The sequence below is a fragment of the Equus caballus genome, chromosome 8 (genome assembly GCF_041296265.1).
Source record: "Equus caballus isolate H_3958 breed thoroughbred chromosome 8, TB-T2T, whole genome shotgun sequence".
Lineage (NCBI taxonomy): Eukaryota > Metazoa > Chordata > Mammalia > Perissodactyla > Equidae > Equus > Equus caballus.
The window spans coordinates 42,505,224-42,522,647 of NC_091691.1; the positions used below are offsets into that span (position 1 = coordinate 42,505,224).

Consider the following 17,424-nt stretch of genomic DNA (forward strand, 5'->3'; position numbering starts at 1 on the left):
GGAGCTGGGAGGTGAGTGCCTTATTCCTGATGGGGATGTCTAACCATGCACCACAGCATCCACTCTGACCTCGTCCTTCACACAGACCAAAAGGAATGATTTGTCCCTCCTTCTCTCAATAACAGATCTTTCTTGGTTAGTGATGACACCAAGGTAGAAGCCTGTCAGCCACCAGATTGTAACCATTCTACCTTAGAACTCTCTCCAGAATCTGTACCTTCTACCACTGCCTTGGTTTAGGGCCCTCATCATTCTCTCTCACTTAGAACATCACAGCAACTTTTTCACTTCTTGTTTCTCCTAGTTTTTTTCTCTGCTGGAGCATTCTCTTTTGTTGTTAACTTTACATCCCTTTAAAAGCAACAAAAAGCTATTTCCCTATTTAAGTTCTCAGCTGCGATTGGCTGACTTCACCATTGTTTACAGCCTAAAATCCACATCTAAGCATAGCATAACCATTCATTTCACAGTCTGATCCCAATCTACACCTCTAGCTTCATTTTCTCACTACTATTTCCAAATTGACCTAATATTTCAGGCTAACTGAACTGACTCCTCTATGGAAATCTCTTGTCCTGCTTTTGGTACTTTGGCAGTGTTTGTCCCTCTGCCTGAAATGTTGTTCTTACCAGGCTCCCTTTTCTGTCCTCTTCCTTGCCTTTGTTCCAGCTGTGATGTCACCTGTGTCAAAACTCATCGAAGAAGAATTGCTTGTGTCTTCGCTATACCTCCCCTGTGATATTGTAGTTAACTGTTTACATGCGTCTACCTCTGCACTATAATATGATGAAGGGCTGGAACACTGTTTATTTCTTGTAGAATGAGTCCCAAATTTATCTTCAGCCCTGAATACACTACTGATTTCCATAACCGTGTTTCTACCTGCTTCTGGATATTTCCTGAAAGTCCCAAAATATCCTTAAAGTTATTGTGTCCAATTCCAAACACATTTATCTCAAATGTCTTCTTTTTGCCCTCACTGCTTTAGTTACTATCATTATCTGCTATCTAATTTCCCAAAATTTAACCTTCACCTCTTCCCCTCTGCTCTCCCATCACATCAGTCACTAAGTCATCTTGTTCATCTCACATCCTTTCCCCTTCTCTTTCTTACCATGGCCATGCAAGGACTTCATTAGCTCCTTAGGCTCTTGACTCCCATGTGTGAATATTGCATAATTGAATACAAGCATACCTTGTTTTATTGTGCTTCGCTTTATTGTGCTTCACAGATACTACGTTTTTACAAGAGCTTGCACCAGCAAAAAGATTACGATTCGCTGAAAGCTCAGATTATGATTGGCATTTTTTAGTAATAAAGTATTTTTTAATTAAGGTATGGACATTGTTTTTTAGACGTAGTGCTATTGCACACTTAACAGACTACAGTATAGTGTAAACATAACTTTTATGTGCACTGGGAAACCAAAAACTTCATGAGTCGCTTTATCTTGATATTCACTTTGTTGCAGTGATCTGGAACCAAACCCACAATCTCTCCGAGCTGTGCCTGTATTCAAAGTATTACGAATGTAAATAATTCACAACTATGTGCTAATAAGCATTGTACTAACTGTCAAAAATGAGCAGAGCAGACATTCTGAACAACTGCCATAGGTTCTAGTTTAATCTCTTCGTATTGTCTGGGTTCTTTATATAAAACTCATATCTGATTGTATGACTACCCAGCTAACATCTTTAGAGACTCCCAGTTTTCTATAGACCAAAGTCCCATCAGTTCATGCAAGGTCCTCCCATACTTTCGTGGGCTTGGCTGAAGTTACTACCCTCCTGTACATGATGGCCCCCAGGCTGTTCTGTGCTGTTCCACATTGTGCCTGCTCCTGCTTTCAAAGCCCAGTTCAGAGAAGATGAAAAAGTTAGAGGCAAGATAGTGCTTTAGTTCCACATCCACAGAATATGCCTGATGCTAGTGCCTTTTAAATGTTAAAAGACAGAAGATTTTGATATTACCCTACTAATGATAATCAGGAGTAGTAGATTGAAAAGAATAGAGTTGTTAATAAATTCGTCATTCTTTCAAATTCTTTCAGCAAAATAATGATTGAAAGATTATAAAGCTAATAATTTTGTTTCCTTTATTTCCCCTTAAAGTAAAGGAAATTTTAACTAAAATATGTAGTATCATGGGCTTGAAAAATAGGTGAAACTATAAAGAACAAATTAAAATTAGAACTTTGTACAAAGCAATTTCTAGTGAGCCATTTTAGATTGCCTTTTTAGCACTATCTGCCTATAGAGATATATATATATGAATATATATGTATATATAGAATGACACATATTTGTGTATGTGCTATGTGTGCCTGTTTCTTACTCATTATATGATATCACCGTTTCTTACTCGTACAGAGATGATGTAATAGAAGTTTAATTCCCTTGCAGCAATTTTGGGGTTATAACTTTGATTAAATTAGAATTTAATTGTATTAGGTGTTGTTTCAAAAGGGGCTATAAGCAGAGCTGAGAATGATTTCTGGATGTAGTGGGGAGTTTTTTTATTTGTTTGTTTTTAATGAGGATTACTAAAGTAGAGAAACACAGAGTGCAATATAGTAGAGCAGTCGATTTCCAAGTACTATGCATGAATTCATCTGAGTTTTTAATATTTTTCTAATTGCTTTTCCTCCCCAAATCCCCCCAGTACGTAGTTGTATATTTTAGTTGTGGGTCCTTCTAGTTGTGGCACGTGGGACGCCGCCTCAACATGGCCTGACGAGCGGTGTCATGTTCGCACCCAGGATCCGAACCAGCCAAACACCAGGCCGCCGAAGCGGAGCACGGGAACCCAACCACTCGACCACAGGGCCGACCCCGCATCTGGGTTTTGGTGCAAATCAGTTGTGTGATCTTGAATAATTCACTTTGCTTCTCGGATCCTTAGTTTTCACATCTGTAAAACAAGGCCACTTACCCTCCCTGAAAGAAGGCTGAAATAGTATATGCCATTGCCCGTTAAAACATGATACAGATTTAAGGGGTTACCATTATTTTATCCAGTTGAAAATGACTTTAAGGTTTATATATACTAGAGCTAATATGCGAACCTCCACCTTTTGCTCATGAAAGGCTTTTGAGTTTATTGGACTGAACTCGTTTGTTCAAAACTTAGTTTCAAGAAATAATAAAGAGGGCCAGCCTGGTGGCACAGCGATTAAGTGGGCGCCTTCTGATTCCGCGGCCCAGGGTTCCCTGGTTTGGATCCTGGGTGCAGACATGGCACTGCTTGTTAAGCCATGCTGTGGCAGGCATCCCACATACAAAGTAGAGGAAGATGGGCAGGGATGTTAGCTCAGGGCCAGTCTTCCTCAGCAAAAAGAGGAGGATTGGCAGCAGATAGCTCAGGGCTAATCTTCCTCAAAAAAAAAAGAGAAGAAATAAGAAAGAGCAGAATAACAGAAACCACTCTTGGCACTGCATGTCCTTTCCAGCATGGATGTATCCACTTGTCTCCTCTGAGTCAGCTAGCTGCTGTTGTTTCCAAGTAGTCTCTTCACGTTTACAGGATCTGGTTATGAAACCCATTAGAAATTTGGTGAAACATCTCCAAAGTCAGTTTATGTTTGTTCTTCTGTCAAACATTTTTCTCATAATTTAACCAAAATGCTGCCATTTTTCCAGAGGAAACCAAGGAAAGAAAAATAAAATTGCAGGGCCGGCCTGGTGGCCAAGTGGTTAAGTTCGCATGCTCCACTTCTGCGGCCCAGGGTTTCACTGGTTCGGATCCTGGGCGCAGACATGGCACTGCTTGTCAAGCCATGCTGAGGCGGCATCCCACATGTCACAACTAGAAAAACCCACAACCGAAAAAAATACAACTATGTACTGGGGGGCTTTGGGGAGAAAAAGGAAAAGTAAAATGTTTAAAAAAAAAAAGAAAAGAAAAAAAGAATTGCAGGTCAAATTCTCAAAAACCAAATGAATAAAAGGGAGGGAAAAAAAGGACTTGTCACAACCTGGTATCTCCTGTGGTTGCTGGTACCAGTACATGGAAACCCTACAGGGGGATTCCAAGGGTGGGTAACAATAAGAAAGAGCATCCCTGGGAAGCTGTCAAGAGGTTTTATATTCTAGAGACTCCTGGGACTGACAGATATTAACAACAAAATCTCCAAGCATGGTTTATTTACAGGTAGCTGAGGAAGAACAGCAAAGGGAACGTTTCCTCAAAGATCTCTGTATATATTCCTTTGGTGATTTTACCACTACATTGATATAAGTTAAGAATTTCCAAATTTATATTCTGCTCAAAACCCTCCCCTCAGCTGCTTTTTTCCTAACTGGAGAACTCTACTTGGATGTCCGTAAGCTCCACAAACTCAACGTATCAGCACTGAACTTACCCAGAACCTTGCTTCTCTTTCTCTCCTCCTATCCTCTCCTGTGGTCTCTATTACCAGCCATCCAGTTCTCACGCTAAACAACCTACAGGTCCTACTTGGCTGCTCCCTCTTTTTTATCCTTATTTAGTCAATCATCTGTATTTTTAGACCCCATCCCCTCCACTTCCTCCTCCATCCCACACCAGTCTAACAGTGATCTGCTTTCTTAATTCCTTGCCTGCAATCTTGTCTCCCTAATATCTATTCTCCAGACACAGCATTGAGCTGGAAGACTTTCGGTGGTTCCCCATTGCATACAAAATTTACCTTGATGTGTTATGCATACTGTCTGTTCCACAGTTTGTTAATTAAATGGGGGAGGACAGGGGGGATGGCTCATGGTTCAGATAAGTTTGGGGAACAGTGCTAATCGAAAAATAAATAGGTTTCAGGGCCAGCCCCGTGGCCTAGTGGTTAAGTTGTCACTCTCCACTTGAGTGGCCCAGGGTTTCACCAGTTCAGACCCTGGGTGCGGACCTAGCACTGCTCATCAGGCCATGCTGAGGCGGCGTCCCACACGGCACAACCAGCAGGACCTACAGCTAGAATATTACAGCTGTGTACCTGGGGAGCCTTGGGGAGAAGGGAAAAAAAGAGGAAGATTGGCAAACAGATGTTAGGGCCAATCTTTAGGGGGAAAAAAGGTTTCTTCACTGCAACACTTCACTGCAAGAACCATTAAAATTTAATTTGTTAATTGTGAGACACCTAAAAAAGACTACGTATACACAGTGTTTTCCAAACTTGTTCTTGGAACCACTTCCTATAAATCATCTTTATGGATCCAGTGTTCTGTGGAACATACTTTAGGAAGAGCTGGTTTACAGGATAGAGTGCAATCTGTTACTTTGCCCTGCTCATCCTTCCATCCTCATATATCACCATTTCTTCCCTCAAATTTGATGTTTGCTTGTAGTTGCCTCCAGACAGCATACTTTTCTTTGTTTCATGAATTTGATCATACCGTATTCTCTTCTGGGAATTATCTCCCTCTCCTTTTTCCCCACAGCTCATTTCTTGTAACTGTTTAGCTAGCTCTTCCTTTAAAATGCACCTCAGGCATTACCCTCTCAAAGAAGCTTTCTCTGACACCCAGTATCAAAGGAGTAGATATCCTTCCTCTGTGCTGCTTGGAGGAGGCCTGTGTGATGACTTTGCAGAACTAAAACAATAGCATCAAATTCTAACTCTTGTTAAATTTAGAGAAATTTACAGGACACAGAAATCAAACAAATGTATAATTGCAATTAGAGGCCTGAAAAATGATCAGCCCCAGTAAGTTATTTGTCCTATAGAATTTTCCACATTGATTCAACTGATTGAACTCTTGTGATGTTATTTAATATGTTTTTCAGTCCCCCATAATTCCCAAAACTGTTTACTGATTATAAAGTCTTGATTAGATCCAGGTTTGATTCTTTGGCAAGAGCTTTTCATATATTGTATAATTCCTATAGCACCATGTCAGGAAGGATAGAGTTATCTTTTTGTCCAAACTTCAGAAGAGTCAACTAAGTTACACTGTGCCAGAACATACTGATCTATCTTCCTGTGCCCTACTATGGTGACAGTAATTATAAGCTAGGATGAAGGAGAGGATATATAGATACTCCAAGGGTTTAGAGGGGGAGTATTCAGGGATCACAGACAGTTATTGTCGTACTTGGAAGTCTCTTTATGTTAACAGTAGAGTGCACTCATAGATTGAGTCAGCGTCTGTAACTTCCAGCATCTACCAGAAAGCAGTCTAGTATACTTATCACATCGAAATTTATATTTTCATTAAGTTATGCACTAAAAGGGTTTAATTTTATAAGAATAGCCCATTATTGTAAATAAGACACAGTATTTTTAACTATGTGTATATTTTTTGAATTAGATTACACCACCGCCTTCACTGTCAGATCCACTTAAAGAGCTTTTTCGGCAACAGGAAGTTGTAAGGATGAAACTACGGTTGCAACACAGTATTGAAAGGGTAAAAAATGTTTAAATACACATTTATGCTAAAAGTAACTGTATTTTAATGATAGACTATAATAGCCTATGGTTTTTTGTAAGTGGATTTTCCTTCTTTAAATGGTTTGATTTTGCTATCTTGTGCTTATGCAATTAAATGGAGAATTTTTAAGCTGCTTTTAGGATAACTGCTCCCATGTTACAATTTGTGTTGAGTCTATTTGGGATATATGGAACTCTCCTAATGTCATGTTATCGTTTGTTGAATTTCAGAGCTAGAGCAGTGAATGCCTAGTTGGACATGGGCATTTCCAAGCTCTGCCGTTATTGCTTCGTACCACCTGCTTTAGTGCAAAATTCTTACAAAAGGCTGTGCTTATTGGTCCTTGTATTCCAGTTTCCAGTGGTTCATCTTGGCATGAAATGACAGGAGAAAACCCATCTGATTATTTGTAAAAATCGTAAAAGTCATTTCACTTGGATTGACAAAAATATAACCCCTTAAATCTTTTGTTAGGGTCAGGGACTTCTGAAAATGTAATATAGGCTATGAACCTTTTTCACAGAGAGATACACATACTCACATACAAACAAAACTTATATGCAATTTCTTTGGTTCACGACGTTTGGTTCTTAATATTTTTTGTGCCATGAATCCTTGTAACAGTGTGGTAAATATAAAACCTTTCCTCCGAATCATGATTTTAAGTGAATAAAATTACAAAGAGAACCACAAATAAAAGAAAGAGGCACTGATAGAGAACTTAGAACGCGGCGTGACCCGTGTCAGTGAGCTCTTTGTTAGCAATAAGAAGTTAGGTCATATAGCACATCAGTAGCTATTTCAGCCGTCAGACTTGTTTGAAGACCCCGGATAGATGTTCGTCCATACGTCTGTCCATATTACCAAAGCCATGCTGCCTTACAGACGGCTAAGAACTCTCATTTGAACTGTGCGATTTGCAGAACTTTAAGAAATTGCAAAAATGACTCAGATCCTACCACGTATTGACCAACAAACAATTCAGAATTTCAGAATACTAGAAAGCAACTTAAATGTCTGACCAATCCAAGAACAGACAACTTTACTGTTTGGTGACTGAATAAACTACGAGCTGCAGACCTGCTTGCCAGTTGGCCGGCTACATCGCACAAGTGTATTTAGCACATTTTAAGTGACTTCATTTTACTTGAAAAACAAGTCGTTGAAGAATTGATTTTTTTTTTAAATTCTTTGTTCAACTAGGAAAAACTCATTGTATCCAATGAACAGGAAGTTCTCCGAGTTCACTACAGAGCTGCAAGAACACTGGCAAATCAAACACTGCCATTTAGTGCATGCACGGTCTTACTAGACGCAGAAGTGTACAGTGTGCCGCTGGATGCTCAGGTAACGTGCTCACTGATGCAGTTACAATGCTCTTAAGTACAACTTTGGTGTTTCTATAGTCTATTTCCATAGAAGAAACTTGAATTCAATGATCAATAAAGCTCAAAGGAGAAAAACAACCCTTTCAGACTAAAGTACTTGCAGATCACCTAATCTTCTGTTTTCTAAAGTCCTCTAAACATTAGGTTTATATTATAAAAGCAGATAATTACAAAACAGATCTATGTTGAGGATAATGCCCTTAAAGATAACTTGTAATTTGTTTCTAAAGTAGATGTTTATAAATTGAATTCTGACCTTTAGGCAACTGGAAAGCTACCATAAGTGGGAAAATGAAACAGGCAGATTGAACCTCTCGGTTGTGCCACTGCTAAAATAGGGCAAGGCTATTGTTTTGATCTTGGATGTTGTTGGAATAAAGTAATATAATTGTGGAAAAACTGTAGCTATATCTTGAATAAAGTTTAGTGCTGTCTATAAATTACATGAATTCAGAACCAGGCATATCAGTTGTCAGAGTTTTTTTTGTGCCTCATAAACCAGAATGAAATTCATTGGTCATAAGAGAAAATTTAATGATTAAAAGATATAAACATGGACAATGAAGGATAATCACAAAAAAGACTAGGAAATGCTGTTTTAAATCAGACAAACTAGAAAGACGAAGGATGTAGAGGTAAGGGTATATTACAGAGAAAGTTACGTAGTTCTCTCTAGGCTTTGTTTTTCTCATCTATGAAAAAAGGAGATTAAACTTCATCGGTAGATTTCAAACTCTTAAGCCACCAACTGTTTTATTGAAATGAAAGTATTAAGAGAGAGCTGAAAGGGCTATTAAAATGAATAATTGGACCTTAAGAAAGAACTATTTGACTCTAAGGAAACAGACACTAGAAAGGCCATGGAGAGACTTTCCATAATTTCCAACTTTAAAGATTTTAAAGGGAAGAATGAATGTTTTTTAATAACTAAAATGAACACGTTAACCGTGTTGCTAAAGGCTGCTCTAGACCATGTGATATCTTGAGGTCTTTTTAAGTTTCGTGCAATTTTACAGTAGTGAAAACAGTTTTAGAACAATATAAAGCAAGCTACAAGGAGAGTCTCTTGAAATTTCTAGTTCAGGATGGTTGAAGAAACACACCTGTTTATTTTTTCTTCCTCCCAGAACTCACTGAAATGACAAAAGACACATGAAAATAAATCCATAGCAGAGCTGGAAATTGAGATGGAAGGCCACTGGACCAGAACATTAAGACATTTCTGTTAAAAGACAGATGAGAACATATTGATAGTGAAATACAGCAGAGTTGAGGAATCTATAGCCCCAAATGGTTGATAAAGAGAATTTCAAAAATAAGTAAATTTTCCCAGTAAACCCTCAGAGTGATCCCCGAATCAGAGACTAAAGAGGATCAGCCACAATCAGCCTAATAATTAAAGGGCAGAAGGACTTGGTCATTCTGTTAAGGAAAACTGTGGAACAGTTACCCATCCTTTTACAACTGGCTTTAGAGTAGAAGGTCTCTCAACCAAGTAGCAGGCTTGTTTCATATGAGAATAGCTCTGAGGAATTAAGGGAAAAGAGTATAAATAAATCTACCTTTCCTGAGGAGGGGCTTGGATCATCCATTAGCCTACTTTCTTATCATACCTCTTCTTTCTCAAAATAAACTTGTAATATTAAACACTTCAACAATAAAACTTAAAATAGTCAAAACATCTTACTTGAGGACCAAAGAGGAAGTGATAATGGCTAAAAATGTGAATAGAGTGATTGTGGGGCTACCTGATGCCTGGATGTCACTTTGATAGCGCTGGGAGCAGTAGTGGGGTAGGAATAGTGGTGATAATTATAGCGACTGCTTGTTGGACTGAGGGCTTCCTATATGCATTCTGATGAGGGCTCTAGAGACTCCTAATTCTCAGAACAAGATTAAAAGAGAGAGTCTTATCTCATTTTACAGATAGAAAATTGAGAGAGTACATAATTAGTTCAAGATCACACAGCAAGATACAAAGCTGACTCGGGCTGTAGCCTATCTTAATTTCAAAACAGGTATTCTGAAGAGAGAATGCAGAACTTTTTGTAAGTACTCCAAAATATCGGTCTTGGAAAAGATGTTGCCTTCAAAGACCTGTCTTCCACCTTAACACTTTTTCTCCCCATGTATGGTAAACTTGAACATTAAAATTAAATATGAAATCAATTATATTTTAATAATGTCACAGGCATAATATTTCATATGACATTCGCCTTTTTGAGAAACATCTTTGACTCACAGAGCAGTAGAATTCTATTTAGTTAATAACTAAACCCAGCGTTCTAAGAATTCTAATAACCAATCTGTCTACTCAATATGGAAATAAACACTTTATCAAATTTTTTAAGTATTTAAATTATATTTTCTCCTTTTTTGAAATATATTCCCATCATTACTTAAAAAGTGGAGTATACCATAAAAAGATAGAATGACATGTAGGTTTTAAAGTAAGCTTTTGTATATGATAATATTCAACTACTTTTAATGTTCTCTTTCAGTCTGATGACAGTAAAACTTCTGTAAGGGATCGCTTTAATGCAAGACAATTCATGTCTTGGTTACAAGATGTGGATGATAAATTTGACAAATTAAAGGTATGTATGTTTAGAAGTTCACTTTAACTGGATGCTTCCCCTTTCATAAACAGAAGTTGCAGCTATTTTAGAGAGAGGATTAGGAAAGGAAATATTGGTTAGTCATGAGTTCTCATGCCAGGCCACAATTGGAATATAAAGGAAAATAAAGACCACGAGTCTACTTTTCAGGACCGATGTAATATAAAAATGAAACTACCACAGAAAAAGCAGTTTCTAATAGAAATCTTCATGCTTGTTGTCCAGTATACGAGTCTGGTTATAGCTCTAACACATGAAAGACTTGGGAGAACAATAAGAGAAGGAGAATATATTTTGCAAATCACCTATAGAGAAATTATTCGTGAGATTTTGAATCATTTCAGAAATCACTTCTCCTGAGATTTTCCTCCTTTTGATAGTTTGAAATGTCATTATTTGAAGGAATAGTTTCAAATTAAAGTCTGTAAGATGAAATGAGTGTGTTGCAGACCCAGAAATAGTTGGCTTATCGACTCAGACGGGGTAAAGCAGAAATGGGTGTGTAATTCAAAAACTTTTTATGCCCCTAATATATCCACTTTCATTCCTAAAGAAACTATGGATGAGATTAATTTTTGAACGAAGCAAATTTAATAGAAAAATCTATTTACTTGTCTCTTCTTTTAAATAGACCTGTCTTTTAATGAGGCAACAACATGAAGCTGCAGCTTTAAATGCCGTCCAGAGATTAGAATGGCAGCTCAAACTCCAGGAACTTGATCCTGCCACCTATAAGTCTATCAGCATTTACGAAATCCAGGAGTTCTATGTTCCCCTTGTTGATGTTAATGACGACTTTGAATTGACTCCTATATAGCCGCCATTACTTCCTGGCGGTGCGGTCTTAAACTGATGAGGCGCAAGAGTGTTACACTGTGGAATACTGCCTTTTGACAAAAATACTGATGTTATGCCTTTATAATTGTTAGTAAAGTTCAACTAAAGTTGGTTATGTAGTAAACACTGTCATTTTATAAAAAATGAAAAGAATTATTTTGGATCTTAGATCCAGACAGTTTCTAACTGAAAACTATTATTTATATTGGTGAAAGGTAGCTGTTGCATTAGAGCATGTTGGCAGACTGTGGGAGATATTTAAGAAGCTGAGAATCTGCTAACGGCGCTGGAAGTTGTTAGCACTCTAAGGAACAAGATAACCACTAGTATTCAAATCTCTTTCCAGTTTTATTAAAATATATCAGTAAACTAAAAGGTTCAATTCCTACCAAACAGTTTCTAAAGTGGAAGAAAAACTTGGCACAAAATTTCTTCAGTTTATTATATCTGTACATTAATTGTATAGTTTTCTTTTTGAAAGTTTTAATAGTGTCTTCCTTTTTAATAACTTATTTTATACATATTGTGCAGATGTAAATCTTGTAATTAATGGTCAAAATGTATACAAAGGGATTGCTAGTCAGAACATGTACAAAGAAATAATTGTAGAACTGTTTTGTCTAATGTTTTCTTGGACCAAAGTTGTAGTTTGTATGGAGTGTAGTAGTATATTCAGATAGCAGACGTTTAAATAAAGCATGCATGTGTTTGAGTTAGCTTGTTTTCATCACCATAACTGTAAAGATTGTGACATAGTTGTATTGCATGCGTCCTATAATTTAACTCTCTCCATAATTGATGCCTAAAGTAGTGTAAGGTGTTTCATACTAGTCTCCTGGGATAGTACCTGTGACTTACTGTGGCGGACGTATTATTCAGAATTAGTCATACAAAGAAACAGCTCTTTTTTCATCTCACAGTAGAGCCTCTTCCTCCCCACCCCCCAAAAAATGCCTTTGAATGAAAATTCTGAAATTGTAAATATCTATTTTAATACTCAAGTATGAAAGAATCTGTGAATATTTGTAAATATGTTTAATAAATTTTATTGGTCATGTTAAATCATTGTAAAACTTTTTTACATTATGTTTTAAGCTTAATAACTTTTGCACTTTTAAAATAAAAACTACTCAAATCAAAAAAGAGGTATTTGGTAGTCAAAATAAGTAACAGAAAGAGGCATATTCTGCTCAATCTCTGCAATGTTTATGAAAAATTGTATATTTTCCTTGTATCAAGAGGCAAAACATAATTTCAGAATTTTATAATTAAAACAAGATTTGGTATGCTGTTTTAGTAAAATAATTAGCAACATACCTAGACAAAATCCAGTTTCTCCTATAAAATGATGTAGATTAAATATTAAGGAATATTTCAGACCTGAAACCTACTGCTAAACTTATTCAACATTTTTGAAAGGAAAATTAGGTTATATGTAAAATTGATCATAAGTATATGAGATAAAGTTTACAGAACTTTCCACAATACTTTGTTGAATTATAAAATAACAGTGGATGGTTTTTATTCTGGTAGAAAAAAATAAAAAGAAAATATGAGGAAATAAAGTGATTTAAATTCAGCTTGCAGGTTGGAAATCCCAGCTAATGGGAGAGAATGTAAAAATTGAAGTTTTTGAGTGCAAAGGTATATATTAAGCTTAGGGATTTTTTAATTTTTACGTCACTTTATATTTTAACTCATACAATACTTAGCATGCGCAATAAAGCAGCACGTGTAAAAAATACACAGTGCAAGGACTTTATTATAAAGGTCGGATGTAGTATTCTTTAGAAATTTAGGTGAGAGATTTGGGCCTTTTTTATTGGATAAATGGGGCCAAGAAAGGCAGGGTAGATTTTGAAGCACTGGTTTTGTTGAAGTTAAGTTTATTAAGGCTGGGAACATTAAAAGTTAATTTATAAAAGCAATACTTTTTAATATGAAAAACTTAATGCAGATTTTGTTTATACTTTTGCCTAAAAATAAAAAAACACATTATTGAGCATTGAAGTCAGAAAATATGAGAGGAGTAAGTTTATAACAGCATTTTATTCTGATGGTCCAGCCAGAGAAGGGGGCAGAAAATGCCTGCTGGGACAAGCAGAACCAGCTACAGAAGGGAAGCAGCAAGCAGGCAGGGGTCTGGCCTCGTTAGTCGTCCCGGCTTCTTAGTACCGACAGTTCTCACCCTCTTCACTGGTACCTCAAGTTGCTGGAGTCTCTGCCGTGAACCTGCTGCTGCAGATTCCTTTGTGAAGGGACTCGAAGCTCATTGGGATAGCTTAAAAGAAAAGTGAATGCCTTCTCAGTGGGAATTTATACTTAAGTCGCTAAGGGCTTTTGATATTAAAGATATTCTGAAGCTCTGAAATGCTAGAGGAAAACTTGGAATGGGGTCTATGCCTAAAAAAGATTTAGGGTTCTGAAAGAGAAATAAAGGATGGTTAGTTTAATCAGTGATTTTTTTTAACTATTCAAATATCATGAACAAGATACTAAATTGTACCTAAGGATTTGTATTTCTTTAAATCTTGTTCTAAATCATATCTGTTTAATAAATGGCTAGTTGATATTTGTGCATGTTATTTAATAAAGAGTTATATTTTTATAGAAAAAATAAGAGTGAAATGTGTGCTGAATACTTTATTTTCCACTCCCATATGGCTCTAAGTGAAACACCAATGTTTACCTGGGCAGCTAGCAAAATTGTAGAAATACTCATTTTGGGGAAACAACCAACTTCTGAAGAATTACCTTTTCAAGTTCAGGTTTGTTAGTAATGAGGTCTCAAAAATGAGTTTTTAGTCTTAGACATGCTGTAAACTTCATCGCCACAAGAATCTGAAGCCAAGACCCCGTGAGGCTCATCTTTATGGCTTGAAGAATTACACAGTTACTCTGGAAATTGAGCGCAGTGCTACGTATGTATTTTTTAATTATCCAAAAAGTTAGCAATATTTTTATTCTATCTCTGATATCCTGACACATAAAAACCCAAAATTTTATAGAGAGGAAATTGACTATTTAAACTATGAAAATTAATAAAGGGAAACCTCATTTAAAATGGATCAGGGGACTGGCCCAGTGGCATAATGATTAAGTTCATATGCTCCACTTCAGCAGCCCAGGGTTCAAAGGTTCGGATCCCGGGCACGGACTCACACACTGCTCATTAAGCCACACTGTGGCAGCAACCTACATACAAAATAGAGGAAGATTGGCACAGATGTTAGCTCAGGGCCAAGCTTCTCAAGTGAAAAGAGGAAGATTGGCCCTGAGCTAACAAGCTAACCTCCATTGCCAATCTGCGACACTAAAAAAAGAACAAATGGAACCAGGAGGCCAGAAGGGGGAGCTCCCACAGTGCCACTCAAGGTCAGTTACAGGAAAGATAGGCAATTACAGACCCTAACTGGAAAGAAGTCAACAGGAAAGAATTGTCAATCATAGGAAGAAATGCACATTGCATCCCAAACAGCAATCGACTACCCCAGCAATTTAACCAGTGAGTAACCATCACCACCCTGAAGTCTTGCGTTTCTCCAATGGACCTTCATTCAATACAAGCCCTCCCAATTTCCTCCTTTTTCTCCATGAAATAACGTTCCTCTCCTTTGTTAGCTTTGCCTGTGGGCTGCCGTAACACGCACATCCCCAACTGCAGTTCTGTGGCTCTTCCCGAATAAGTTTGTTTTGCTGGTAAAATAACTGGCTGTTTTGTTTTGAAGTTTGGCAAAAGTCATGAGATAGTCTTAACTTCTTGTATTTTAAAGCATTTTCACAATTTTTTTAAAAGTCCATTATGCTAAGTGAAAGCAGCCAGATACAAGAGGTCACGTATTGTAAGGTTCCGTTTCCGTCAAATGTGCAGACTAGGGGGATCCGTGGAGACAGAAAGCAGACGAGTGGTGGCTTGGCCTGGGAGTGGGGGAGGGACGGGGATGGGTGTGATAGCTGAAGAACGTGGGGTTTCTTTTTGAGGTGATGAAAATGTAAAATTGTGTTGGTTGCACAGCTCTGTGACTATCCTCCAAACCGCTGGAGTGTATACTTTAGACGGGTGGACTGTATAGTATGTGGACTATTTCTCAATAAAGCTGTTTAAAAAAATGCAACATAGAAGGCAAAAAGATGTTTACAAGAGATACTGATCTTTGGAAAAGCTGTGTGATGTTTAATTGGTGAAAATATCTTATAATTCATCTTCTTAGTGCTTCTTGGGCCTGTAGTCCCCTTTGTACCTAAAATGGAGATAGAAAGCCTCCACAGAAGTCGTTACCCAGAATATTTCCAGTCAGTAAAACCGGGATTCATAGAAGAAACAGAAACAATTTCACTAATCAAAATGGCTAAAAAAACCTCTAGAGTTATAAGTATTAGCATAAAAAGTGACAAATCTAGAAAGTTCTTTCCAGTGGTTAAATCTTAAATGCAATACAATGTCTGCAAATAATGTAAATGTTTTATGCATGTGCAGTAACTCCGTAAGAGAAAATAGCATATAAAATTATTTACCTAAAGATAAACACAGTCTGCTGGCATGGAGATTCAGTTTTATTAGGTGGATTAGTTAGAGAATTTAAGGTTATATATGAAACACCACCTGTGTGCCCATCGCTCAGTTTAAGAGAACATCATCAGTACCTTCTCCTTAGTCTTTTTTTTTTCAGTTGTGTAATTTGTGTCCAATAGAAATACCCAGATCTTAAGTAGACAGTTTGGTAAGTCCTAACAAATGTATGCACTCATGTTACCATCGCCCAAATCGAGATACTATAAAACATTTCCGCCACCCCAGAAAGTCCCCTCCTGTCCCTTCTCATCAGTACTCCCTACCCCAGAGGCAGCCACTCTGCTCATTCCCATCGCCAGATATTATTTGTACCTATTCTTGAACTTCATGGGAATATAATCAAACAGTATATACTTTTTTTTTTTTTAAGATTTTATTTATTTATTTTTTTTCCTTTTTCTCCCCAAAGCCCCCCGGTACATAGTTGTGTATTCTTCGTTGTGGGTTCTTCTAGTTGTGGCATGTGGGACGCTGCCTCAGGGTGGTTTGATGAGCAGTGCCATGTCCGCGCCCAGGATTCGAACCAACGAAACACTGGGCCGCCCGCAGCGGAGCGCGCGAACCTAACCGCTGGGCCACGGGGCCAGCCCCAGTCAAACAGTATATACTTTTTTCTGTCTGCCTTCTTTCAACGTAAGGGTCTGAAATTCATCCATGTTGCATATGTTAGTAATATGTTCCTTTTTTATTAAATGAGTAGTAGTATATTCTACAAACTTGTTTATTCATTCTCTTGTGTGTACACATTTGGGCTGTTTCCAGTTTGGGGCTATTGAGAATAAAACTGCTATGGACACACAAGTCTCTTTGTGGACATACTCTTTCAATTCTCTTGGGTACATACCTAGGAGTACAATTACTACATAGGACATAAAGTATAGGTGTTTAACTTCATTAGAAACTGACAATTCTCCAAAGTGGTGGTGCCATTTTATACCCCTATCAGCAGCCTATGAGAGGCCCAGTTGCTCTGAATCTTCATCGATATTTGGTATTGTCAGTCTTCAATTTTAGCAATTTTTGTGGATATGTGGGGTGTTCTATTGTGCTTTTAATTTGCCTTTCTCTGATGATGAGAAATTAGTCTCATTAGATGAGACTAATGAGGCTGAACATACCTTTTCATATGCTTATTGGCCATTTGAACATCTTATTTTGTGACATGTCCTCAAGTGTTTTGCTCATTGTTTATTGAGTTGTCTTTTTATTATTGATTTGTAGGAATTCTTTATTCCAAATACAAGTCCTTTGTCAGATGTATTTGTCATGAATGTTTGTACCTAGTCTGGCCTGCCTTTCCATTTTGCTTAATGACTGGTCTGCTCACTTTTTAATAACACTTTTACACTGTCATGACTTTTTCAGAGAACTGTATTTAATGGATACCATAACACCCCCACCCCCGCGCAAATTTTCCCTTTAATTACCAGCAACCAAACATTTGGGTGTACAAACATAGCTTTAGGTTCCTAGAAACACCACCTCTATTAACTTTAAAGCCACTAGTATTTGAATATAAGAAGTTTTTAAAATCCTTTTCTGAATTAACCTATTATTTTCTTGACACCCTTTCCATATTGTCTAGGTTGTGGAACTACTCTTT

General features: G+C 37.4%; 1 protein-coding gene across 15 annotated transcripts in view; it reads left to right on the forward strand.

Annotated features, from left to right (window-relative positions):
* Positions 1-13,865, forward strand: part of ANKRD12 (ankyrin repeat domain 12) — a 137,641-nt gene extending 123,776 nt beyond the window's left edge. For all 15 annotated transcript variants that reach the window (XM_023647452.2, XM_070220576.1, XM_023647449.2 and 12 more), the window contains 4 exons: positions 6,283-6,381; positions 7,609-7,752; positions 10,295-10,390; positions 11,043-13,865. In XM_023647452.2, the coding sequence (XP_023503220.1) occupies positions 6,283-6,381; positions 7,609-7,752; positions 10,295-10,390; positions 11,043-11,228 (525 nt within the window). In that variant the 3' untranslated portion in view covers positions 11,229-13,865. The remainder of the gene's footprint in view (positions 1-6,282; positions 6,382-7,608; positions 7,753-10,294; positions 10,391-11,042) is intronic.
* The last annotated feature ends 3,559 nt before the right edge of the window (positions 13,866-17,424 follow it).